General features: G+C 34.8%; 1 protein-coding gene across 5 annotated transcripts in view; it reads right to left on the bottom strand.

The window, feature by feature from the left end:
* Rsf1 (remodeling and spacing factor 1) overlaps nt 1-27,872 on the bottom strand; it is a 144,222-nt gene that overhangs the window by 45,181 nt on the left and 71,169 nt on the right. For all 5 annotated transcript variants that reach the window (XM_063256419.1, XM_063256421.1, XM_063256420.1 and 2 more), the window contains 2 exons: nt 25,174-25,379; nt 11,179-11,333 (listed from right to left, as the gene is read on the bottom strand). In XM_063256419.1, the coding sequence (XP_063112489.1) occupies nt 11,179-11,333; nt 25,174-25,379 (361 nt within the window). The remainder of the gene's footprint in view (nt 1-11,178; nt 11,334-25,173; nt 25,380-27,872) is intronic.

The following is a 27,872-nucleotide window of genomic DNA, read 5'->3' as shown; positions in this document are numbered from 1 at the left end:
ATAGCCAGTGCTGATCCTGGAGTGTCATAATGTGAAAACCAGCAATTGTGTTATTCTTTGTTCAGAGTGATATTAACCTGCTTGGGTTTATTGAAAGTCAACATAATTGAACATATGGGTAACTGCATGTATGTTTAAGTGTAGAGGATTGATAACCATATTTCTAAGTTTTTGTTGGATAGTTGAACAGAACTGGTTGCAATCTCACTGCTTGAATCCCCACTTTATATGCTCCACTTTACTATCTTGAAACTATCTGTAAGAAGACAATCTGTAATCATCAACTAGTGATTTCTTACTGTTTATTTTTTCTTTGAATTTATGTATTATTTCTACCCATTTTCTGTTTTTTTTAGTCTTTCTTTAAATTCAGTTTTAAAAAGAAGACACTACAGTACGAAGTGCTGATCACGGAATGTCATGATATGAAATCCACCAATACTATTAATCTTTGTTTAGAATAATTTTAACCTGCTTTAGTTTGTTTAATCTAAACATAAATGAAAATATGGATACCTGCATGTATGTTTAAATGTATAGGATTGACAACCATGTTACTAAGTTTTTGTTGGACAGTTGATTAGAACTTTTTTTCTTTTTTTTTTTTTAATATTGGTACTGAGGATCGAACTCACGACTGCCTTCTTGCAAGTCAGGCGCTTATGCCGCTGAGCTAAATCCCCAGCCCCTACTTTTTGTAGTCTCTTACTTTACATGTTCCATTTTTGTACCTTGAACAACTTTTTGTAAAACGACAACATCAACTAGTGATTTCTTATTGTTTTTTTCTTTGAACGTATGTACTATTTCTACTTATTTTCTGTTTAATCTTTCTTTAAATAAAAATTTTAAAAAATCATGTAATTTCAATTCTAGTAAACAAATCAGTAAGCATTTATAAAATAAACTAAATAAAAACATTACAAAATTAAAAGGATCCTTCATCACAGGATAATTTATTTTCCTTTATGCTTTCTCAAGTTTTCTACAGTGAACATATAATCAGATAAATTATAACCAGATTAAAAGTATAATTTAATACTTTATTATTATAATTGGGTAAATTATAAACACAATTCAGGGGGCTAAAAACCTTGCTTTGTCTAGGACTCAGTGGTTAATTTAGGACACAGGGATTTGATTGATTTTGGAACCAGAAATCAAACTCAGGGCCTTGAGCTTACCAGGTAGTCACCATGCCACTGAGCTGTACCTCTGGCCTGGACAAGGAATTTTTAGTGTAGAAACAAAGACAATTCCACACAAACCAGGGTATATGGTCACACATTCCCATTCATACTACCCAAATCCTATATATCATTAAAATTAAATCAGTAGAGTTATTTTTATAACAGTATGGCTACATTTATTTGGAACCATCTCTCATTTAATATATCAGCTGAGTAAACTATTTTGAACATTTTGGAGGATGACCAATTAGGGCATAAGGAGCAAATTACAGCAAAGCAAATCTAATCGAGTCCAAAAGCCTCCCTTCAGTGTTTGTGAATTCAATTAAATTTGTACTTATCTTGTCAATCTATATTCAGAATCTATTAATAATAAATAGGTACAGGTACTGCTCAGAAGCATAAGCACCCACCTGGCAAGAGCAGGGTCATAAGTTTGATACTCGGTACAAATTAAAAAAAAATATATATATAGGTACTTGTACTTTCCATGAGCAGAGTTCTATATTAGGTACTGACATGCACTGGTACAAAAAGAAATAACATTAGATTATAAAAATTCGTGGCTACCAGATATCCTGGAGATACTGACAATGTTTAATAACCTACTATCTTCTCTCTCATCCTTAAGCCTTCAATCTGTTACATCTGTATTTTCAGACTATTCTTCCTTTAATTTCACAAAGAAAAATAGAAGCCACAAAGTAGCTGATCCTTCTTATCACCAGACACAAAAATCTGCTCCTGTTAAGCTAAGGCAAGTTCTTTCCACTCATACTTTGGATCTCATCCCTTCCAGACTACTCAGAAAGATTTTGAAACACAGTACCATCACTTCACTTGTTTTAATGAGATCTCACTGGCTGCAGTCCTGCAAACAGATTAAAGGAGATGAAAGAAAAGAACAAGAATAGTTAAGACATAGCTGTAAGACAATTAATGATAAAAGTTTTTCAAAATCATCCTATTTTACTCAGACTAAAAACTAAAATTCTTGATGAACTTAAAGAATCTGTGTACTCCTATACAATCTAAACATCCCTCTCCCCTACCTCCTGGAACTTAGCTCTGTGATCTCATTTCCTTTTATGTTACATACAACACTCCTACTTATTTTGCATCTGCTATATTGCTCAAAGGAGTTGAAAGACTTAATACCATAAAGGGTCAGATAGTAAATACTTTAAGCTTTGTCAGACCATAATGTCTGCTGTACCTCCTAACTCTACCACCACAGCATGATAACAGACACAGACAAATATTAAATGAATAAATAACAAGCTGGGTATGGTATCATTCACACGCAATCCGCCCTGCTCAGGAGAGCAAAGAGGCAGAAGTATTAAAACCTAGGAGTTTAAGCCCAGACTGGGGCAACAGAATGAGCCACTGTTTCAAAATTTTAAAACGTTAATTAACAAAACAGGTAGCAGACCTACTTGGCCTAATTAACCTAGGATCTTTGCTTTAATGTATTATGGAGACTTGTTCCCAAAGATGTTCCATTTCTTTTACTTAGTTTTTGGTCTTTTCTCCAGTGTCACCTTTTCAATGAATCGTTCTTGAGGGGCCCAATCTAAAATTATACTCGCTCTTTGCCCAAACTTACAAGTCCTAACAATTACCTATATGATACATATGTATTTTTCAATATTATTTACTCTCTGAATCATATTGATACACAAGCAAGCAATTTTTGTTCATAGCTATTTCTCCAGCACTAAGAATACATAATATATATTAAAGATTTATTGACTGAAATGAAACACTACCATAAAATAAAATACCGTACGCCACAGACAGGAATATATTCCTGCGATTGAAGTTTTGCTGCTGAAAACACTCTTTTATCATTTTGAAAATGGTGACAGACTTTGAAGTTTAAAGTGGCTCAAAATATTTGATGTCATGTCCCATTTGTTGTCAGTAACATACTCACTATGAGTGTTTCCAACTGTACTTATGTAAATGCAAATGCTCATTCTACTTTCATGCAAATACTGTACTTTTCAGCTACTAAACATAAAAGATTTTGACACCACATGTGATATTTTCTTAAGAATATATAGCTCCATATCATAGCACTTAAAAATCCCACATACGTATAATCAATCATTACTTGGCTATAGTTTATTAGAGTTCACAGTTACCAACTCTTCTAATTTTAAATTTTAGATGCTGTTTCAACTTCAGATTAAAAAAAGAAACTCACACATTTCAATGTGTGCTTGGCATGCATAAGGCTGTCTGTTGGATCCCAACCACAATAAAAAGGAGGAAAGAAGGCAAAGAGAGGGAGAAAGATATATTCCCATAAAAATCTGAATATGAATATTCACAGCTGCATTTTTCATGCAGCCCAAAAAAATGTAACAAACCCAAATGTTCATCAAGTTTGGATACACAAAATGTTGCCCATATATACAAACAACTATTACACACCCATAAAAGAATAACATACTGATACAATGCTATAACATGAATGAACCTTGAAAACATCATGTTAAAGTGAAAGAAGTTGGAAACTAAGAGCTCCATAAAGTGGTACCTCGATTCACAAACATATTTGTCCACAGGCAATTTAATTCCCAAACTGAAGTATTAGGTGACAAACACAACCATGGTCATCTTTTCCAAAACTGCATAACAAGTTCAGTTCATAAACCGAGACAACATTGTATGTATTATTTCATGTAGTGAAATATTCCTAAGAAGCTGATTCACACAGACAGAAAAGCAGATTAATGGTTCCAAGGAGTTGGGAGGAAGGAGAAATGGTGAGTGACTACCAAAGGGGAAGAATCTCTCTGTGGGTTTATAAAAATGTTCTAGAAGTAGGTAGTGGATATGGAAGTACAACATCATGAATAAACGAAAGGTCACTGAATTGTGCACTGTGAACAGGTGAATTTTATTTTAGTCTCTTTAAAAACAAAGTATTTTTAACTGAGGTTTTATTTGTTCATTTAATAAAGCATAGTGCCAGGTGTGGTAACACACAGTTGTAATCCCAGTACTGGTAGGCTGAGGCAGGAGGCCTGCCATGAATTCAAGGCCAGCCTGGGCCACACAGTGACTAAACTATAAGCAAGACTGTGTCTCGAAAGAAAAAAAAAAAATTGTAGAGACCAAAATAAACACATTTTGGGCCTAATGAGGTCTACTACAGTCTCAAATGATACTTCCTCATCCACTTACATGCCTTATAGGCATAAGTATATGACTACAAAACTTTTTTACACTTGATCTTTGCCAAAAGGCTGAGAAGCGATTTACAAAACTTTTAAAACAGCATTTTCCTAATTAGTAGGGGAAAACCTAAATTAAAGATTAGCTCAGCTTCCTTCAACTTTTTCTCCAAGAATATTTCTTAAGTTTTTGATACCTTCTAAAGTAGAATATAGAATATAATATAGACTAAAAATATGTACTTCTTATCTTGGTGTCTATAACACAAGTTGAAATGGCATCCGACATTCACTTTGACATCTGCTATTGTTGAAGAGTAACAAATATTTAAGAGCTTTATGCCTGGTTGGTGTTACGATTGGCCCTTTTAAAAAAAAAAGAGAGAGAGAGAGAAAAATACTATAAATGAAGTTCTAAAAAGAGCTGAAAAAAGAAACCAAAAGGATTTCCCATGTGGAAAGTGGGGATAAGCATGATAAAGTTACAGAAGAAATGGTCAACACATACATATAAAAACATCTAGATGGCCTCAAACCAGTAATCATGTAAGGAAACAGCAAGAAATAGCACAAAGAAAGGCAAAGGCCATATTGTAAGATTCAGAATATCAGTTTAAGAAAACCAGAAATTTTCAAAAGGCAATTCAAATTATCTTTGAAGCAAAAGCCAACATAATTACTCAGTTGGTAAATTTTCTAGGCCACTTGCTATTATCATTTTTTAATTTCTGCCTAAGTTTACTGGTTAATACATTTTACTTTAGCACCTAAACAAAAAGGAAATTTTAAAAAATCATCTTTAGATTTAATACAAAGAATGGAGATTTTATGACTATGAAGAATCTATTTTATTTGTAAGAGTGAGTATACTATTCTTTTCACTTTCTATTAAATTGTCACATTTTGCCTTACCACGCTAATTACATTAGATATTCTTTAAGATTGCTTCCAGTTTTTAACCTATTCTTCTTACCTCCTGTTACACTCCACACTCCATCTGGGGAGCAATGTTTGTTTACATTTGAGAGTAATAAATGATAAACCAGAAACACACTGCTTTCCTCTTACCATCGAACATATCACAGTAACTACACTTGAGAGGATGAGGTAAGAAACAAAGCTTTGGGCTCTGAACAAAAGCATTTCTGTAAAATTCACGTAAGTGCAACACCAACAGTAGACAGGGAGGTGAGTGTGAAGGTACACAGCTTTAATCCCATCAACTAAGGGAGCTGAGATAGGAGAATCCCAAATTCAAGTTCATTCTGGGCAACTTGTTTCTAAAAAGTAAAAAAGGACTGAGGGTATAGTTGAGTAGCACAATGCTTATCTAGCATATGAGAGATCTGCATAGGCATGCACCACCAGATACCTTTTTTTGAACAAATGAATGAGAAACAAGCAGGGACAGAGAGAGCGAGAAGATGATCCAAAGATCTGCCTCTAGCAGATCCAGGCACAGCCACCAGAAGGCCCTTTCCTCCGCAGACCCAGCGCAGGCAAAGGGAGACAGACAAATCCACCTCTGCCTGCTATGCACCACTACCTAAAAGTCACGTCCTGCAGGAGGCCAGTGTGGGCAGGGAGAACAAGCAGATCTGCCTTCACCTTCACAGAGCTCCCACCGGAAGGCTTTTTCTGCAGGTAGCCAGCAGGAACAAGGACACACAGCCAGGAAAGCCCTGTGCATCCTAGGCCACCATTTGAGGTTCCCTCGGTTCCATCAGGCATCCATCACCCACTGGCAGAATCAGACAAAACACATCCCTGTGTGTCTGCCAGCATCGTGGGAGTCCCAGTGCAGACACAAGTTGGGAGAAGCAGCCCCACCTCCATGTACCCCTGTTCAATAGTGAAGCCACAGTGTAGCTGCACAGATCTGAAGAAGCCTGCTCCATGCTCTGCTACCTCCCTGTAAATCTGGAATTAAAGGAACCCAGGTGCCTGTCCCATGCCTCTGCACATCTGGCCTGGGGCCCCACAACCAGCTTCTTGGGAGGAACCCAGGAGAATGTCAAGACAAAGGAGCAAAAGGCAAACTCAGACCTCCAGCCCACCCAGAATAAGTATGGGAGATAGTCATGGAAGAAAACAGAAATCACACACCTGAAATTTCTGAGAGGATGGCAACTAAAGTAAGGAAACAACTTCATGAGATTGTAAAAGCAGTCAAACCAGAAATGTCTCAGGTAAAAGAAATTGCAAATATACTGAAAGAATTGTCCAGCAGATCTAAAGATGACACAGATAAAAAAGAACAGAATAGGAAAATAATGGAAACATTGAATGAATGTAGAAAGGAATTACAATGCATGAAACAGATTCAAAGAGAGATGCAGGAAATTCAAAAGTAAATTGAAAGCTGGCAAAACCGCTTGAAAGAAACTGAAGATAGACTTTTCAAACCTTGAAGACTGGATTGCAGCTAGTGATCGTAAAAGAAAGATCTCTTAGAATTAACACAGAATCAGGAAATAACAACTCAATGGCTGCAAGATGAGGCAAAGAAGCATAATTAAAGAGGGATATGTATTAGTGAAGAAACAGAGGTCAACACAAATGAAATTAAAAGGAGATAGATCCCTTCTATAAAGGAAAACCTATCAGAATCACAGCAGATTTATCAACACAAACCATCAAGTCAAGAAAAATTTGGAGTGAAGTGTTTCAAACTCTGAAAGAAAACAACTTCCAACCCAGATCTACCCAGCAAAACTATCTTCCAAAATTGATGGAAAAATAAGGTAATTCCGTGATAAAGTATTCATGACTACCAAACTTAACTTACAGAGAGTGCTAAAGAATATTCTAGAGAGAGATAAAGATGAGCATGGTTCCAGGAACAGCAGCAGAGAGGATCACCAAACAAGACAGGCAACTAAATGAAGGGGGAAAAGTGTAGGGCCTACAACAGGAGGTTAGCAGGGCAGAGACAAACCAATATATATGCTGGTTGTAACCCTTAGAGAACCAAAAAACAAGATCCATCAATATACTGTATACAAGAAACACACTTAACTGGAAAGGAAATTCATAAACTGAAAACCAAAGGACGGAAAACAGTTGTTCCATGTGACAGGAGACCAAAAAAAAAGCAAGAGTAATTTGCCCATCAATTGCAGAATGGATAAGAAAGATACGGTACTTTCATGCAGTGGAAAGCTACCCAGCTATAAAGCAAAATAATCTCAAGGCTCCTGTAGGTAAATGGATGCAACTGGAGATCATGTCCATGGCCAAAGCGGTTCAAACTCATACGTGTGAACCCTAGCATAAGAAACAGAAAGTTAATGGAATCCAAAAGCAAAATAGTTAATGTAAGCAAAGGGAGGAAATACCTGGGAGGGAAAGGCAGAAACTACTGTCAATTTCTTACTGCCTTATCTTGAACTTACATTGGTTACATAATTTTATTAGGTTTGGTTTTATTCTGTCTTGTTTTGTTAGATTTTATGCTGTCAGATGGTAGGGGCAGCTATATTGAATACAATGGGATATATTATGGTAATCATGGTTTCCTGTTATATTGCTTAGAAGTCTTATAATGCTTTCATTCATTGGTTTGATTGATTTTATTGTTTGATTTTACGTTTGATGGTACAAACAGCTATTTTGAAGACAATAAAGACATTATACTAGCCATTGCTCATTTCCTATCATCTTATTTTGAAGTCCTATCATGCTTTTATTCTTCTGTTTTGATTGGTTCTATCTTGTTGTGTTTATTTGATTTTATTTATTATGTGTGATGGTATAGACAAATTTTTTGAGGAAAATCAGATCTTACAGCAGCCACTGTTCATTTCCTGTTATTTGGTTTTGAAGTCCTGTAATACTTTCATTCTATTGAATGGTTTTATACTATTTTGTTTTATGTTTGATATTACTGTGTGTGAAGTTATGGTCAACTATTTTGAAGTAGAGAGATTATGGTAGCTACTACTGATGTCCACTTGTCTTATTGTGAAGTACTGTGTTGCTTACATTGTCTTGTTCTGATTTGCTTTGTTCTGTTCTCTTTTGTTTTATTCTCTTTAAAATAAAAAATTAATGAGAACATTTTGTTGTAAGAAAAGCAGAAACAAAAAGGTACTATTTATTTTACTTTTTTGGTGCTGGGGATCAAATGCAGAACATCTTGCATGTTAAACACATTATATCATGAATGACACACCACACTACCAACCTGAGAAAAACACTATTTGGAAGAGAACAGAGAATAAAAATGAAAACTAAATGTCCTACATCTCCTTCACTGTCTCCTCAAAGTACTACCCTCTGTCCATAAACATAAATACCACAGAGGTCCCTGTTAAAATAACGAATCAGCAGCCTACGCAAGACTGATTCCATTAGCCTTTTGTGTTTGAAAACAGATCCACAGGACAAAGCTAGGCATGGTGTTACATGCCTGGAATTCCAAATGAGGCCAAAGAATCTCTAGTTTAAGGCCAGCAAGTTCAAAGTCAGCCTTGACAATGCAGCAAAACCCTATTTCAAACATGAAAAAAATTTCCAGATGAGCAATGTGCATTCTCAAGTTTGAGAAGTACTACTGTAGATCTTTCTATTTAAAGAACATAAGCTTTAGAAGGGTCAAGGTTCAAATCTAAGATCTGACTATTATATTCATGAACTGGGCCAAATGTATCTCTTAACTTCCTCAGTTTTAAAACTGAAATGTTAATAGAAGTTACTTCAAAAAGTTCCTGTGAGGATTAAATGAAAATCCAAATGCAGCAATTGGCAGACTGTCAAGAAAATATAATGTATCTAGTGTTAGCTGTTTTGATTGTTGAAAACCCTCTCCTGTACTATGAAGGCTTTACATAGTAGTTGTGGAATTACGTGCTAAGAGAAACAATGAGGGAAAAAAATTTTTTTGCTTTTCTTTTTACTTTTTACATGGGTCATGTTAGGTCTCCGAAAAAGATTAACAGCTTTTTAAATTTTCATTATTCTAATTTTTGTTTCCAATTAATATTCATTTTTATTTTGTGTATACCAATAAGCAAAAATCAATCTGAATAACCAAATTAACAAATGATATCAACTTTAAATCAGTAACTAATTCTTAAGGAATGTAACTAAAACAGTAAAATTAAGAAGGAAATTTAATAGAAGGTTTAGACTACTTTAAAATTAACACACTTTATACTGAAGCAGTTCATATATTTAACATAGAGAAAATAAATTTTTAAGTCAGAAATACAGCTTTTAATAAAAACATTAAAGATATCTGAATCATGAAAACCAATGGTGAAAGGTAGCCAAGAATGAAAATTTGGGATAAAAGCAATGTTTAAAATGGAGAACCATTAAGTCTAACATGAAAAGGTTTAATTATCTGTTTTTAAGCAATGCTCCCTTTATGTAGGAGATACCCTCCGAATAGTTCACTCAGCATCAAATAAAGAAAGAAAATGTTGTTTTTCTGTTCCAAACTGTAAAGGCAAATTAAATGCCTCTGGTGGAATAAAACATTACAGAGAAAGCTAATTCCTTTACCTGTCACGAAAAATTTATCAGTGACAAAGGTCAGACTTGGTTCTTTTTAGAAAGAAGGTTATATCTGCCTATTTGAGCAAATCAGGAAATTCAATCAACAATCAGTTTTAATAATTACAATTAACATAAACTTAAGAGCCTGCAAGATGAAAAAAAAATGAAATTAAAAAATAGACAAGCCAGGCATGGTGGCAAATGGATTCAATCCCAGCTATTCTGTCTAGTAAACCCTGAAAACCTCAAGCAAAGATAAAGAAAAACAAATAAAGATGGACAAGGATTCAATAAACATTTTTCTTAAGAAGATATACATATGGGCAATAAACAATTTAAAATACTATCAATATCCTTTGTCATTAAGGATGCTGATAATTTATAATGAGTTATCACTTCATTCATATCCATTAGGATGACTATTATTAAAAAACAAATAACAAGTACTAGCAAGGTTATAAAGAAATTGGACTCCTTGTATACTGCTTGTAGAAATGTAAAATGAACCAGCTGCTGTGGAAAACAGTATGGCAGTTCTTACTACAAACAATACTACATACAACATGCCAAATGTTCAAATAATTCCACTTCTGTGTATGTACCTAAAAGAGAATGCAGGGAGTTCAAAAGATACTTTTATACCTGTATTCAGAGCAGGATTACTTACAATAGTCATAAGCTGGAAGCAATTCAAGCGTCCACTGATAGATGAAATGATAAACAAAATGCTGTATTCATACAATGAATTATTACTCATCCTTAAAAAGGGAGAAAATTCTGACTTATGAGACCATAGAGGTGAAATGGAAGATGTGATGTTAAGTGACATAAAAGGACAAATACTGAAATTCCCAGTACACAAATTTATACAGACAGAAAGTAGATGACAGGGGTTAGGAAAAGGAGAAAAAGGAGTTAGTGATTAACAAAAGTAGAGTATCATTAAAAAAAAGTTCTGGAGTTAAATGGTGGTAGTGATAATCATAGTGTGAATGTACTTAACTGTATACTTAAAAATCATTAAAATGGTCAATTCTGTTTTGTGTATTTCTCAACAAAAATTTTCTCTATCTCAGCATTCTTAAATTGGTAAAAGATGTGATAATCTGAACATATTCTATTTAATTTTTTAAAATGTTTTATGTAAAAGAGCAAATGCAATGTTTTGTTCTTTGTCTTTAAATTATGAGATTATGTAAAGCTCTCAACTTTTCAACCAAAATTCAAAATTATATAAATGGTTAAGATAATAAAAGAAGCAATTACAAAACAAAGCAAAATAAAACACACAAAAAAACCTTGTTTAGGTGTTTCTTCCTCTTTTTTAGTCTCCTCATCCTCTAAAGCAGGACTTTCCCGAGAAGAGTTGTCCTGTTGGCTAGAGTTTTTCAATAGTACAGGATCAATTTGTGCTTTCAGGAGTGCAAGAGTCTCAGCCAACTCATTTCGATTTCTAAACAAGGGAAAAAACAAGACAACATAAAAATCTTTCTCCTCTTCTGAAGAAATTTTTAATTAATAATACTTTTTAGAAATTAAAATTTTTTAAAAACCCAAATAATTAATCCCGAATTATAAAAATAAGTACTAAAAAAGAGCAGGCATTAAACGCACTATTCACCAAAGAGAACAGAGTTCTTATTGCAACAGTAATGCAGATCTCTTCAGCTGAAACTAAAAGTAGGAACAATGCTACACAAAATTCAAAGTTCAATAACTAAAGTATAATGTCTAAAAGATTAAATCAATGCATAACTTGATTAGAATATTTTTAACAAAATAATCCATGTTCTGGTTTCACTTGGAAGTAACTTTTCTATCTTCAAAAATGGCAGCATTTAATACTGTTATAAGACGACTATAGTAATGATTACAACAAAAAATCAACTCTATGACAGCTTAAAAACACTAAGAATTTAATTGCTGATTTTATTTTGCCAATTCCAGTTTATAAACACAACATGGGAATTCAGTTTGATTCAATAATAACAAAATATTTAAGATTTTAATCCATAAATTCTTTAGTTTTACTAGCAAAACTGAAGATGTAGGATGGCTAATTTAAATTCTCACTCAGAAAAGCATGAAATGTTAACATTAAAAAGCAACCCCTAGAGTAAAAGCTGGAAAAATTTATCTGTACAACTAACATTAATCAATACCATGACCTCTTTCCCTCTTCTGTGCTCCCTAAGAACTATTTATGCACTAATCACATTAATACGATTAACCCTAGGATGAAATTGTTAAGTTTTTTTCCCTGTATACCACACGTCCCTATTCTATTCCTTTCCAGACCCCTAGTAACTAAACTGCATAGCTTGGGTCTAAGGACTCTTGTCTGATTAAGTAGGCTCTAAAACTGTTTAATGAAGGGATGAAATCATTGTTCCTAAACTAGATGGCTATGTACCCAGGGACAAGTGACATAATGTTGAATGTCACATATCTTAAGTACTTGGAATAAGAAACGTTTTGGATTTCCAGATTTTCAGATTTGGGAAAAAATATTTAAATATACATAATGAGAAATATTGGGAATGAAGCCCAAGTATATACACAAATAAATTTATTTATGAAGATAAATTCTGTTATTTTTCTTATATATCTTGTATACAAAGCCTGAAGTATCTCAGACACTGCAGATATCTGTAGTTGTTGGCATCACCATCCTGTATGTATCTTAGTTTATATGCTACCAGTAAACAATAATTTTCTTATTTTTATCCACATATAAGTACTTAAAAGTAAAACAAATAACATGCCATTAACACAATGAAAAAAATTTGTGCTCAGGATGCTGTGGCAGTAGTCAAACAGCCACAGGAAACAACAGCAGGGTCTCAATCTCTTCCTATAGTGTTGTGCTTTAAGAGGTTACTGACTGTTTTTTCTAAGCATCACAAGCATCTGAGTGATGAAGTTAGTTGTCTAGGTATGAGAAACATTCTGCTTTGATGGTTTCTTAGTATTTCCTCCAGTCATCTACTTCACGAACAGTTTTGTCTTAGAAGTCTCTTTGCTTTTATAAATGGACATGATTTCTTGTTTTGTTACTCATACTACTCGGGCCAGTAAACACACTATACGTTTACATGATGTCACCTATAGGTAGCTTTTATGCAATGTTAATAATATCAATTTCATCATCACTATTTCCAGAACTGTCCTGATTCCTCATCGATCAATAAATGAACTACATTCTCACTATTAATGTAAAAACACTTTGATATCTATTTCTTCCAGCTTACTTGAAAGGTATATTTTTTGATATATGTAAGGAAGTAAGTTAGGCATGGTTAGGAATGCGTACAATCCGAGTGCTCTGGGAGTTTGAGGCAGGAGGATCAAATGTTGGAGCTTAGCTTGAGCACCTTACAGACTGACTCTGTTACATACATACATACAGACATGCATGTATAATAAAGAGCTGGGGATATAGATCAGTGAGATGGTCCTCGGCTCAATCCCCAATGTGGGGAGGATGCTAAGAAATCATTTCTTAGGGGCTGGGGATTTAACTCAGCGGCATAAGTGCCTGCTTGGCAAGCGCAAGGTCGTGAGTTCGATCCCTGGTTCCATTAAAAAAAAAAAAATCATTTCTCACTTAACATGTGGAATTCTTTTAATTCACCACTTTGTTCACTATCATCACCTGCCAGGCAAGCACAGGTGTGTCTTTAGCCACTGTGTTTCAAACATTCACAGCTACAGATAAAGAAACGGTCAGTCTATCCTATTTTTACACAGTAGGTCACACTGTGTTTCCTAGACACAGTATGCACTTTTATTTTTGGTTTTACTCTTTTTTTCTCTTTACTTGGCACAAACTTGCTCTGCAAAGCTAGTTTCTCTCCCCACTCTTCACTTGTACTTTCTCAGACTTTATCACTATTCTTTTATACATACAAACATACAATCGATCAAAGACCTTTCACAAACTTTTCACAGTCAAAACTATTTAGTGTTCTAGCAAGTTGTTCAAAAAATGATATCTATTCATTCATTCATTTATTCATCTATCCATTATTGAATGGTTAAACTACAGGGCAAAACTCAAAGGTTCTGTGAGAAATGAATGATTAACAAGAAGTTCAGGTTAGTGAAGCATGTTGTACCTGGCCGTTATCCCTCCCCTTCCCCCAAGAAAACTGCCTAGAACTGACACAATTCTTTCCACAAACTGCTTTTGTTTTTTCTCTTACACTGTTATTCTAAATAAAAGCCTGACAGTTCTCAGCTTTGATGCTCCTCCTGGGAGTTTAACTCTGGAGACTCCTAGTTGAGCAGATCCTCTGGGTTTCTTGGTGACTGAACTAAGTAAGCCCCATCTCCAAATAATCTTTCACTTTCTATGCATCCATGGCTGCTCACTGTGACACTGACCTATAGTCACATGACTGGCCACATCTAAAGGAAAGCACATAGCATTTGCATTGTTTCTTAAAAGAACTTCACCTGGAGTACAAGCAAAACGGTTTTTTAGGAATAACAAAATCATGAAACTGTCCCTTCCAGTTTCCCCATTGTGAGCATGAGCTGCTGATCAAAAGTGTTTGTGAAACCAATCAGAAAGGATGTCTTTGGTGACTCATACCTTTTATTAGCATAATAGAATGGTAAGAAATTCATTTATATCAACAGGTGAATGCAAGCTTTCGTCAGCAACAGCAAGTTTATATTTCCAGGTGCCTGCACACTGTGCATCCAAGCACAGTTACTCTGTTCTTAGTACACTTCATTCTCCCTGGGCTATCTCATCTGCTGTGGTCAGTTTCCTTCTGGGGCAATAAAGGTAATAGTGATACTTCACCAGCACTCCAGGCTTGTTCTGGTGTGAGATTTTTATTAGTGACGACCTTGGCAAACTTATCAATGCATTTCTCTGCTACTCCTTGATCAGCAGATGCTTTAATCACTACAAAAGCTTAAAAATATTTCATGTTGTTTCTTAAATGCAACCAGCCTGCTGAATATCCAGACTTTCCTTCAGCTTTCAGTTCCCCATGAGTTTTGCTTGTTTCATGATCAGCATCCCATTAAGCAGCATGTGTTCACTGTGATGCTGACAGATCTATTTCTAACATGACTGAGATCTTCACTTTTAGCTGTATATAGTGTTTTTCTACTTTCATTAATTTTTGTATACAACTTTCAGCACAAAACTTCCAACAATTAATTTCTTCCGGTCATAGTGGTTGTCATTTGAACACTGTGCTGTTTCGGCAGATGTTTTATACCATGCTACATTTCACCAACAGCTTGATCTTCTCTATTGTCTCTATACTTGATCTTCTATAAATGCTGCTGCTTTTTCTTATCACTGTTATTCAAACAGGTATCTGAAGGACTACTTTCTGACACTTTCAGTATCTTTAAACCACACAACAATTTTTAAAAACCACTAATACATGCAAGTTTTGAGCTCATGTGGGACATTTTGGGGAATCTTCCAATGGTACATCTGGCACCCAGTGCATGCCATTTTTATACTCTTCAGTGGGCAGACCTATGGCGGGAGGTTGGGTGTGTACAGAAAAAATACCACATTCCTTGGGGATGCTGAATAAACTGTGTCTTATTCCTATGTTCTAACTATAAAACATCAAACAAAACCAAAAGTGTAATTTTCCACTTATGGCATCATGTTCATACTCAAAAAGTTTCAGATTTTGGAGCATTTTCAAGTTTAGAATTTTGAATTAGGGATGTTTAAACTGAATCGTCACTAGGCCTCAGCTTTCTCATCTATAAAAGTCTGGATTCTCTTGAGGATTATCAAATGAGTCTCCTAAAGAAACAACAAAAAAATTGCCAAAGATGAGTCTTCAGACATTAAAATGCTAACAGTTGTGTATGTAGATTAGCATATATGTTTATGCAAATCATACAAGCATACATAATAAAATGACCTAAAATTCTAATTACCTACTATGAAAACAACAGATTAGATGCTCTCTTTGCAAAGTTTGGCTCCATGTTATACAGGGGTGAATTAAAATCCAAACATTTGGGTCCGGGATATAGTTCAGTGGCACAGTGCCTGCCTGGTAAAAGTACGTTCACAAGTTTAACTCCCAGTACCGAAATAATAATAATTAAAATAAAACCCAAACATTTGAACATAATTTGTTTTTTGCCAAGGGTGGTGACTCATGCCTGTAATCCCAGCACTCAGGAGACTGAGGCAAAAAGATTGTGCCATGCCTGAATTACATACTGACACTGTCTCAAAAAAAAAAAAAGAATTTTTTTTTACAAAGATGCTGTTCTCAAAATTTTGATACAAAGAATTGCCTCTAACCTAAGGCTCAATGTTTAATGTTATTACTTTTAATAAATGTATTACTTACTTAATAATTACTTAATAATGTTATTACTTTTAAATAAATGTCTCAACCTGTTTGCTAATAGCTGTTTGCTATTTAAGTTATACTCGGGTTCTGATAAGTATACAGAAATCATTTATGATAGCTACTTTTAAAAGTTTCAAAAAGTCAACAGTTAATTTATGCTAGGAAAAAAATCATTTATTTCAAAAAGAAAGGAATTTAGCAGTAAAAATCATTTATAATGTGCTTAATAAACTCACTATAAGGAAACAGAAACTTACCCATCTTTGAGTATCTGTCATTTTAATCTAACAATGTGCTAACCAAAATTTTACAATTTACATATATTCAAGTCGTACATAAATTACTTGACAGGATCTTTTAAAGTATACTATGAAATAAAAATAATCTAATTGTTTTCTAATCTAATCTAATTGTTCTCTCTCTTTCCTTCATATCAGACATATAAAATAAGATCTATTCCCCCAAAATTGTACTCTGAGGATTTCAAGTGATTGTACTTTAGTTCTCTTACCCAGCAATGTGTTCCCTATGGGTAACTCCAATTATTTCAAAGCCATTTGAAGACATTTGTGCATGCATAAGATGAATAAATAACATCTAATGCATTTGCACATGGCAGTATTATTCAGCCAAAAAAAACAGTAAGCAGGGAAAGGAGATGTAGCTCAGTGGTTGAACACTTAACTAACGTATTTAAGATTTGAATTCAATCCCTAGCATCAATAAATAAATAAACAAAGAATTCAACACAACAATAAAAACCCCAGTCAAACAAGGGAAGAAGCCAGACATAATGGTGTATATCTGTCATCTTGGATAGAGGTAGGAAGATCTCAAATTTGAGGCCAGCCTGCACAATTTATCAAGACTGTTTCACAAAATAAAAAGTGCAAAGGTCTGGGAACTTTGTAGCGGTAGAGCTTCCCTTGTCAAGCCCTAGGACACTATGAACCAAAAGAAAAAAAAATACACCATTTTTACTACATATATGAACTTTGTAAACATTATGCAATGTGAAAGAAGCCAAGCATAAAAGGTCACATATATATGCTATGTCTAGAATAGGCAAGTTTTTAAAACAGGAGATTAGTAATGGGAAAAAGGAGAACAGAGAATAACTGCTAATGGGCTTTGGGTTTCACATTGAGGTGAGGAAACTGTCCTGGTGTTAACACAGCAGCACAGTGTGCATCATTTGGCAATAAACTAAAACAGCAACAACAACAAAGCTGAACTGTGTATATGAAAAGAAGAGAAGGGAAGAGGGAACAGGGAAAAGGGGAAAGGGAAAAGGGAAAAGGAAAAGGAGAAAGACAGGAGAAGGAAGGAGAGTGATATGAGAGAGGAGGGAGAAGGAAAGTATCATGGGCCAAAACGCTGCCATTCAGAATATGAAAACTGCTTAATTTCTAGATACATTTTGCATGGAAAGCTGACTGGATTTGTTGCTACAGTGGATCTGGAGTAAGAAAAAGGGTTTGGGACCTTAGCAACTAAAATGATATGGTTGCTATTAACTGAGATGAGGGAAATGTGTTGGTGGAAATGCTAGAAGTTCAGTTTGGGGCAGACTGATACTGACTTAGGTAATCTTACATTTTCCTATCTGTACCTTAAGTTAATTTACACGCTGATGAAATTAAGGATATCATCTAACAATTATATTGTGGAGTATGGTTTCTTCCAATTAAACAGTTGTTCAGTTTGTATTAGAGAGAGAAGCAAAATCTGAAGTAAAAAGCCAAATCTGTAATAATAAAAAAACAAAATAAAAATAAGTTAAGCACAGGAATCATCTTCTGCCAAGGTAGCAACTATTTGGTTCTTTCTTAGGACCCTGAAATAATCTGCACCACAGATCACATGATACTATATAATAGCTTACTTCTTGTATCTTTTTGCAACAAGGAAAACTTCTTTAGAAATGGGACAAAATTCAGTGTGACAGAATACACTTGTAATCCCAGTACTCAGGGAATCTGAGGCAGGAGGAAAGTGAATTTGATCTCAGTCAAGGTGACTTAGTAATTTAGTGATAATGTCTCAATATTTTTAAAAAATGCCCAGGATTTAGCTCAGTGCCTAAGCACCTGCCTGGCAAGTACAAGGTCCTAACTTTAATCCTCAGTACCAAAAAATTAATAATAAAAATAATGAAATAAAAAGGACTAGGGATATATTTCAATGCAAAGCCCCGCGCTGAATTCCCATTATCCCCCCCCCACACACACATACATACAAGTCTGGAGATAATTTACAGTAGGATGCACAGCATTTGCAAGAAGGGTACCTATAAATTGGATACATTAATATATTTAAAGTTCAGATTTTTAAAAATGATTATGAAACCATTCCCAATATTCAAAGTATTTTTACTGAGGTGCAATTTATATATTAAAACATTAACATATCCTAAGCATTCAGTTCATTATTTGTGACAAATGCATAGACCAGATAACACACATCACTATCAACTAAAGGAATATTATCACTCTCACAGAAAATTCCCTCTTGTTCATTCCTACTGAATCTGTCTACTAACAAAGCTAAGCAAGTTTTGTTAAATAAAGAACTTGAAATAAATGTAATCAAGTAGTATTCACTTTTTGGCTTCCTTCACACACACATACTTTGAGACAAAGTACTATAATATGAGGTCATTCCTTTTTTACTGCTTAGTAGTACTCTACTACATGAATATTTAGAATAAAGAGGTTAGGAATGTTCTCATATGAGACTTTTTGTAAATGTGCTTTCATTTTTCTAATATTAATACACAGGAGTAAAACTGGAGGAGCATAGGATAACAGTTCCTTTTGAAGAAATTATCAAACAGTGTCTCAAAATCCTTATACTATTTTGCATTACACTAGCAAGGCTCCCTATCTTTGCTAATATTTAGTGTTGTTGACAAGTCATTTTCACTCTAACAAAGGTAAAGTAATATCTCAGTTTTCATTAAGAATTTTCTTGTGAATAATGACACAAGAAAATATTAATATTCATTTTTCATATGAATACTGATCATTTATACATTTTTTTTTGTCTTTTTCCTTTTTATCGGTACCAGGGATCGAACTCATGACTGCCTGCTTGCAAGGCAGGTGCTTATACCACTGAGCTAAACCTCCAGCCCCATTTATACATTTTTTTTAAATAAAGGAACTGCTCAACAGTCTGCTTAGAATTTTATGTTTGTAAGTCAACTACTGGCATTTAAGCACGTTCTATAGTACTCTCTGAACATGAAGAAATACCTGATAAAGTCTTTTTTAAGTACTTTTATTTTCTTTCATTGAGTCCTACATTGCAGACAAAATCATTATTTTAATATTTTTCCTCTGGGAAAATTCTGTTTGGAATATTAACTGGAAAAAGTAAAAAACTAGCTAGACTTTAAATATTTTTGTAATTGAAACTTAGTATTACTATGATGAAAATATAAAATTTACCATTTGTAGCTCAAAATGTTCTAATGTTGACAATTTCATATGGTTTAATAAAATTTAACTTTTTATTCCTTTGTAAATCTCATACGAAATCTTTTTTCAACTTAAAATATAATTCCACAAACAAGAATGAACTACTACCATCAATCTCATATTTATACTATTCCAATCTATCTCATACTTATACTATTAATTTTGCAAAGGTAGAAATAGAAGTTGTTATTTAACAGAAGTTTATAAACAATGGTCATGATATTAAATTTTTAGCAAAAGGTCAAATATAATCTATACCTTTTGGGGTAGGTTTTCATTTTTGTAATGTGTATGTTCATTCAGTCAGTCATTTATCTGTTCGTTCATTTAGCTAGCAATACTGGTGATTGAACCCAGAGGCTTTTCACTCAGCTATATCCCCAACCCTTTTCTAAAAATTTATTTTGAGACAATCTTATTAAGTTGTTAAATTGATAAGGCTATGTATGAGCTTTCAATCCTTGTCTACCTTTTAGAAGGGAAAGATTACAGGCACAGGCTACAAGCCTGGCTTTCATTTGACTTTTAAGTTGAGATGCTCAGTTATATTTCTAAACATATCAGTTGATATTAGAAAGGTATCAGTTTCTAAATATATCCAAAACATTGACTTACTATGTTAAACAAAAAACTGTGCACACAGCAGAACAGGAGGCTACAACACAAAGATTTCAAGTTCAAGCCTGTCTTGGGCAGCTACGTAAAGATCAAATCTCAACAAACAAAAAGGGTTGAAGAAGTAGCTCAGTGAGAACATCCTGGATCCAATCCCCAGTACCACAAAAGCAAAACAAAAACAGAATTCTAAAAAATAAGGAAAAAAAACACCCTAATTCAAAAGACTTTGATTTTTGTTGTATAATAAGCTGATATACTGGGGCTGGGAATTTAGCTCAGCGGCGTAAGCACCTGCCCTGGAAGCAGGCGCTCGTGAGTTCGACCCCCAGTACTGGAAAAAAAGAAAAGAAAAAAGCTGATATACTTACTCAAGTCCTGTTACAGCAAATCATTCCAAGGACTACAACCAAGTTAGAGCGACCCATCCCTGGTATTCCTGGCAACCTCAACAGTGATCAAAGTTGCTAGACTGCCATCCTGGTTTCACATCACTCAGGCTAAGTGGTGCCCTTCCAGCCCTAAATCTAACCATCCTTTTGCCTACTCATCTCCATCTCACCAAGGCCTCACAGCCACAACTCTCAGGCTGTCAGGTTTTGTTATCCAATTTGGTTCCTAATTTCTTATCCTTTTTTTACAGCAGGACTCTCAACAGTATTTCCTAAAGACTCCCACATCATGCATACCAGAGACAAGCCTTACCTACCTACCCTCTTAACTTTTACCCTTTCAGATGGGGTAGTAATCACCTCTCATAACTTCACTCCTAAACACACATTTATTTTTCAGAATTCTACCTTACGGTGGCAATGATTCTACCTCAACATGGCCCTGATATAATGACATATCAAAATCAAAGGCACCTTTCCTTTTACCTCACCTGGGTACTTAAATACGATAGTGCCATGCCTCCTCATAACATTTTGTCTGTTTGTTTTTCCACTCTAACAAATGTGCATTCACCAGTGATGAAGTTGTCCTAGCTAAAACACCTGGTACCAGCTTCTATATGGGCATCAATGGTCACCCCATCGACTCCCCTAAACCCCAGTACAGCGCCCCCTTCCAGCAGAAGCAGTAAAAGGAAATCTTTACCCTTTTTCCTAATAATCATAAGACAGGAATGAAAGAATCTTGCCCTAGGCCGGACACTGTAGACCCTAAGGCCATCGAGGCCAAGCAAGGAGTTCCATCTTCTCTGCCCCTAGGAATTTACCCATGGCTCTATCTTCCCCACCCCTAGGAATTTGCCTCTGGCGCGAAATGAATACCAATGGGCTACCTGCACATCACTGTGCCCCTCAGGCACCACCCCAAACCTAAGCTACATGTATGCCCCACTCCACCTGTCTGACAGAGAGATTCCCCAACCCCAGGGAGAGACTGCCAGCCCCCAGGGACTATGAGGGACCCTGGTGGTTGGGGGGGGGGGGGTCTTCTCCCCGCATTCTTAAAGGTCATTTATATTTCATACTTGGTTTTTTTGTGTGTCTTTTTCTTTTTTATTGGTACCGGGGATCAAACTCATGACTGCCTGCTTACAAGGCAGGCGCTTATGCCACTGAGCTAAATCTCCAGCCCCTCATACTTCTTATCTTTTAAGCCGCGCCACAATTCTATCAATCAGTTTGACCCACATAATACCCACCTTATGATTTTGCTCAATAAAACTTCCTTTGAGAAGTGGAAAAAAAAAAAAGTCGACGATCCAATCCCCAATACCACAAAAGCAAAACAAAAACAGAATTCTAAAAAATAAGAAAAAAAACACCCAAATTCAAAAGACTACTTGATTTTTGTTATACAGTTAGGTCAACGAATCAGGCCAGAAACATGTTTCCAATGCCAGCTGATCTCCAAGAAAGTAACGGTATACTTTAAAAATACTTTTAAGCAAAAGAAGCATGCTTTCCATTTTACCAGTAAAATACAGTATTCAGTAAGTTCAGACAAATATCTACATGCAACCTAAATGAAAAACCAAAATTCTATGCCCTTCATTTGCTCTTTTTTTTTTTCTCTTTTCTCCACTGCACTTTTATTTGAACGTCAATTTTTTGTGACTTGCTCTTACCAAGTTTCTGATGGATTTCTTTTTTTTTTTTATTTATTGGTACCGGGGATCAAACTCATGACCACATGCTTGCAAGGCAGGTACTTATGCCGCTGAGCTAAATCCACAGCACTCTGATGGATTTCTTAAAAGCAATTTTGTAATTTTGTGTAATCTTAATGGACATTTAATGATCACATTTAAGATCTTGAGAAAGTATTTTACAAGTTAGTCCTTTAAATATTTGAAAAAGCTGTGCATCCCTAAATTGCTGCTAAATCAAGCATTTCATTTCATTTCATCATCTCCATTGGGTTTTCTATGTCAACATTATTCCTAAAGTCTAACATAAGAATTTAAATACTGTATACCAGGCACAATTCCAGTGGGGTCACACATACATTATTTTGAGTACCAAATGACAAGTGATATCTTTTGTGCGTTGTGCTGGGGAACAAACATAGGACCTCAAGCATGTTAAGCAAGTGTTTGACAGAGCTACCTCCCTAACCCAGATTTTTCTGAGGAATTGAAAATAATACAGTGGCTGGGCATAGTGGCTCATGCCTGTAATGTGAGGCAGGAGGGTCGTTGTGAGTTGAGACCAGCATGGGCTACAAAGTGAGCTCAAGGTCGGCCTGAACTGCATAGAGAGACCCTGTCTCAAGAAAACCAAAACCAAAACAAAAACAAAAAAACCCACATTGCTTTTAATGTTTAGCTTTCACAAAATGAGAGCACACAAGGCTCACAATTTTTGTCAATAGTAGTTCTACTGTATTAATGAGTTAAACCTAACTAAAATGCCGTATCACAAGACTTCTCAGTTACAATATTAAGCAGAAATGCACTCACATGATAATCTGAAAACTACCTTCTTCTAGAGAAAACACAATATACAACAAACTCCTCACCATATAATGGACCTGAAAGATGCTTAAAAGCCAGGAAGAAGTCCCCAAAGATACAACTATTAACTGCCATACTCCTACTGCTTGCCACAATACCAGTACAAAAAATATGTAATTTTTTTTTTTGGTCTTTTTCGTTTTTATTGGTACCAGGGATCGAACAACTGCCTGCTTGCAAGGCAGGCGCTTATGCCGCTGAGCTAAATCCCCAGCCCTGCAATATATAAATTTACACATTCAATGAAATAAATACTGTGTCCATTACATGTTTAAAAATTGGATTTAGAAGGGGAAATCAAGAGTCCATAAATCCAATGGTTTATTAATGGCCCTGAATATTTCTATTTCTTTGTGTAACATTCTCTGGTACATTTAAAGAGAGAAGTAACATATTCACAGGTGTTTCAAATGATGAAAAAGAACCTGGTACCACTTCACTAAAGAAATCTATGGTTGTTAATGTGAGAAATAAACAGTAAAACCTGAGGGGAAGTTAAAGGAGAAAAAGACAAAAGCAATGTCAATGAAATTCTGACCTTCCTGCTGAAAAATATTTCTTCAATAAAGACAATAAGTTTGAAATCTGAGATTAGAAATGTGACGAATTTTAATATTTAAAGAGATGGGAAGAAAACAAATGTTTACTGAGTCTATACTATGGTCCCAGGATATGTGACACACGCCGTAAAGTGTTTTGGGAAATGTGTCATTCTTCTTTTAGTGTACAGACAATAACTCTAAGGAAAATGAAGTAATATTAATATGCCTATACATGGTATAAATAGATTCAAGCATAATTGTTAACTCAAAAATCTCACATCATACAGTACAGTATGATCTCCTTAAAATACAGAACTTTACAAAATGTACTAAGCATGACTGATTAACAATAATCATGATAATTTTTGTCATTTTTTAATCTACAAATTAAGAGAAAAATACTTCTAAACAACCATGCAAAGTTGATGTGGACAATGGAAGACACCATAATAAAATCATATCATGAACACAACCACAGTAAGTGTTAGCACTCATAGAGAAAGACATGAGTAAATTTTATTTCAGAAATACACTGGTACCATTAAAGAAATTAATTACAAGGAGAATCATGTAGTTATACTTGCTTATAAAACAATCCTCACTGAATTTATTCAATAAACCTCAGAGAACAAAACTCTAGCATTTGTGACCTAAACAAGTACTGTTAATTTTAAGTAATTATTTTTTAAAAATCCAAAAATTCAAAATGGAGCAAAACAAGATAAGCACAAATATAAAAGGAACTTTATGGAATTCAGCAGTTAAGCTACTCATGAGTTCTCACTACTTTGTAGAACCCTTGGTATTTTCAAAATTAATATACACTGTGGGTATTTGAATGACAGCTTTTAAATAAAGTTACAAAGATAGAAAAATTAAAGATACTGACTGACATTTTGAATAAGGATCTCAGTATCACTATTAAAAAATTTAAGAAGTTATGTGTCAAGGCCATGCATTAAATGATTCTCTTGATATATACTTGTCAAAACAAATTTAAAACTTTAAATGAATTATAATAAAAACCACAATCTTTGTCAGAACCCCAAAAATGCATACACATGAAACATAGGTGACCTGTGTCAAGATAAACAGGCCAAATTAAAAACCAAACTTTATTGTTTTGTTTAAAAATATGTTCTTCTGTGTGGACAAAATTTATATCCTAAAATCTAATTTCTAAATGCTTAAATTTATTTGATGAATAATTAGGTGCCTGCCCAGCCAACTCACCAACTCCATAAAAAAGGACCATGTTCACACCTCAAAGATCAGTCTACTAGAGATCAAAGAACAATATAAATAAATTTCAAGAGATTGCAATAAAAGCTACCTGACAATGCATTTCCATGAAGAGCCATCTTGATCATCTTGTTCTTCTATGTACATTCTGACATTGTGATCTTGATCCAACTGGTACCAATACATAAGGCCATCCTTGTCTCGCCCAATTGGTTGGAGTCGCATAGCATCAGCATCTTCTTCATTAATAATATTCTTGAATTTAAGATTGTCATCAAATTGACACTCACAGAGATACTGAAAGATAATTACAAATACAAATATTTCTTGATCATAGTAAATAATACAACCACAGATTTGATTCAGGGACAAAGCAAGTACCAAACACAAAGTTCATCCATCTTTCGTCATTCTTTTTCTCTTTTGTAGAATCTGTTTAGAACAATCAATTTTACAAGCCAGGTATAGTGGCCCACACCTATAATCCCAGCAATCAGAAGACTGAGGCATAAGAATTGCTGTAAGTTTGAGGTCAGGCTAGACTACATAATGAGTTCAAGTCCAGCCTGAACTACATGGTGAGCTCTGGCTCTCAAAAACCAAGAAAGAAAAAAAAAAAAAAAACTTTAAAAGATAGTTTTAACATTTGAAATAAATTTACAGCAGCAGTTAGGTTCAACACAACCAATAACACACAAAGCAAATTATATTTCTAAAATGAATTGTCTACTTGCACTAAAACTGTCAATCTGTCTCATGCTACAAAATTTTATTTTTAAAAGATTAAGCTAGTAAAGAGATATACATTAATGGTATGCATGTTTTAATAACCACAAACCATGCATGATGGTTAAATCAAACTAATAAACTGTTACCCTACATATATATATATATAATTTTATTTTTTATTTTTTGGTCTTTTTCCTTTTTATTGGTACTGGGGATCGAACTCATGACTGCCTGCTTGCAAGGCAGGCGCTGATGCCGCTGAGCTAAATCCCCAGCCCCACCTTACATATATTTTTTATGGTGAGAACACTTAAAATCTACTCTAAGGGCCAGGGATATAGCTCAGTGGCACAGTGTCTGCCTGACAAGCGCAAGGTCCTGAGTTTGATTCCTGATACTACAAAAATCTATTAGCAGTTTTCTAATTTTGTAACTTAAATATTTCTAAGATGACAATCCATTAACTAGTGATTTCCCACTGTTTATTTTTTTCTGAAATTCTGTATAACTTATACCCTTTTTCTTCTTTTTTTCTCCTTAAATAAAATTTTTTAAAAAATTGTTTTTTAAAAAAAATCTATTAGCAGTTTTCAAATACATGATACAAAACTAACAATCGTTACTACAATATACACTAGAACTTTTGAGTTACTTTCTCCAAATAAATTTTTAATGTCTAGTATCTCTCCAATCTGCTTTTTCTCCTGCAAACCAGTGGTAACCACCATTCTACTTTCTGTCGCTATGACTTTTGATTCTTTTACATTCCACATGTAAGAATATGGATATTTTTGTGTCTGACTTGTTTCACTTAACAATGTCCTCCAGGTTTACCCATATTATCACTAATGACAAGATTTCCTTCTTTTTAAAGCTGAGTAGTATCCCATTTTGTATATAGTCTCTATTTTCCCTTTTCATTCATTAGGAAATAGATACTTACTTAGGTTGATTCCATACTGTGCAGTGAACTGCAGTGAACATGCAGGTAGGAAAGCAGGTATGTCTGAAAATCCAATCTCCTTTCAGGTGGCCAGTCACCTTCCATGATAGGGTCTGCAGTGTCTGAGTCTCCTCTATGCTTAGCGATACATTCTATTTCTTCTGTGTCACTTAGCCTTATTTTCTTCTCCTTTGTCAGGTCCCTCCTGGTCTCCAAGTAACCCCCTCTCACTTCCTCTCAAGCTACTGTTTTCAGAACTCTGGACACTTTGTCCTGGAGAAGATATACTGCCAGCACTTGTAGCTCAGCTATTTTTTTCTCTCTCTCTTTATCAAATACTTTTTCTGCATGTGATGATGTGGTCATATGCATTTTGTACTTCACTCTTTAATGCTATCACATTTACTGATCTGCATATGTTGAATGATACTTACATTCCCAGATCCCAGGATAAACCCCACTTGATAATGGTGAAGGATCCTTTTAATATGATGTTGAATTCAGTTTGCTAGTATACTGTTCAAGATGTTCACATCTATGTACTGCATGTATACTGATGATTAATTTTATTTTCTTGTAAAGGTCTTTAGTTTTGGTATCATGTTATATGTATTTATCGCTGACGAAAAATAGAGCATTTAGCAAGATGTACCTGAGATGCTCCTTTGCATTTTTAAGACTCTTGTGAATAAAAGGGACCCTGTAAACAAAGATCTAGACCACCCACTGAATGTAAGTGCATACAGAATGGAATGAACTGGTATTATCTGAGGAAAGCGCTCTTGCGCATCTGTTGCTTAATGTATAAAACCCATCTCTGTGGTACATGGGGTATACAACAAAGAACTACAGAGAGAGTAAGTGATACTAGTCAAGGCAGCTATCACCAACACTCTGAATAGTTGTTCAGACCATGATAACTGGATCTCCAGGAAGGTGGTATGCTTTGTACCCCCTGTTGACTTTATTGAGCATCACTACTTTTGAATATGAGTCCCCTGACAATTTACAAAGCAGAGCTCCTACAAGGTTTGTCCCTCTTGTAGGCCTTCCTAGTAGTGATACTAGAACCCTAAGCAGCTCTTCCCAATTAGTTAAATATCTACTAATGCTTTCTT

Source organism: Cavia porcellus, unplaced genomic scaffold, assembly GCF_034190915.1.
Source record: "Cavia porcellus strain 051 isolate PalLab524CR breed Dunkin Hartley unplaced genomic scaffold, mCavPor4.1 scaffold_9, whole genome shotgun sequence".
NCBI lineage: Eukaryota > Metazoa > Chordata > Mammalia > Rodentia > Caviidae > Cavia > Cavia porcellus.
The sequence above is the reverse complement of the archived record's forward strand: the minus strand, read 5'-3'. Positions and strand labels throughout refer to the sequence as shown.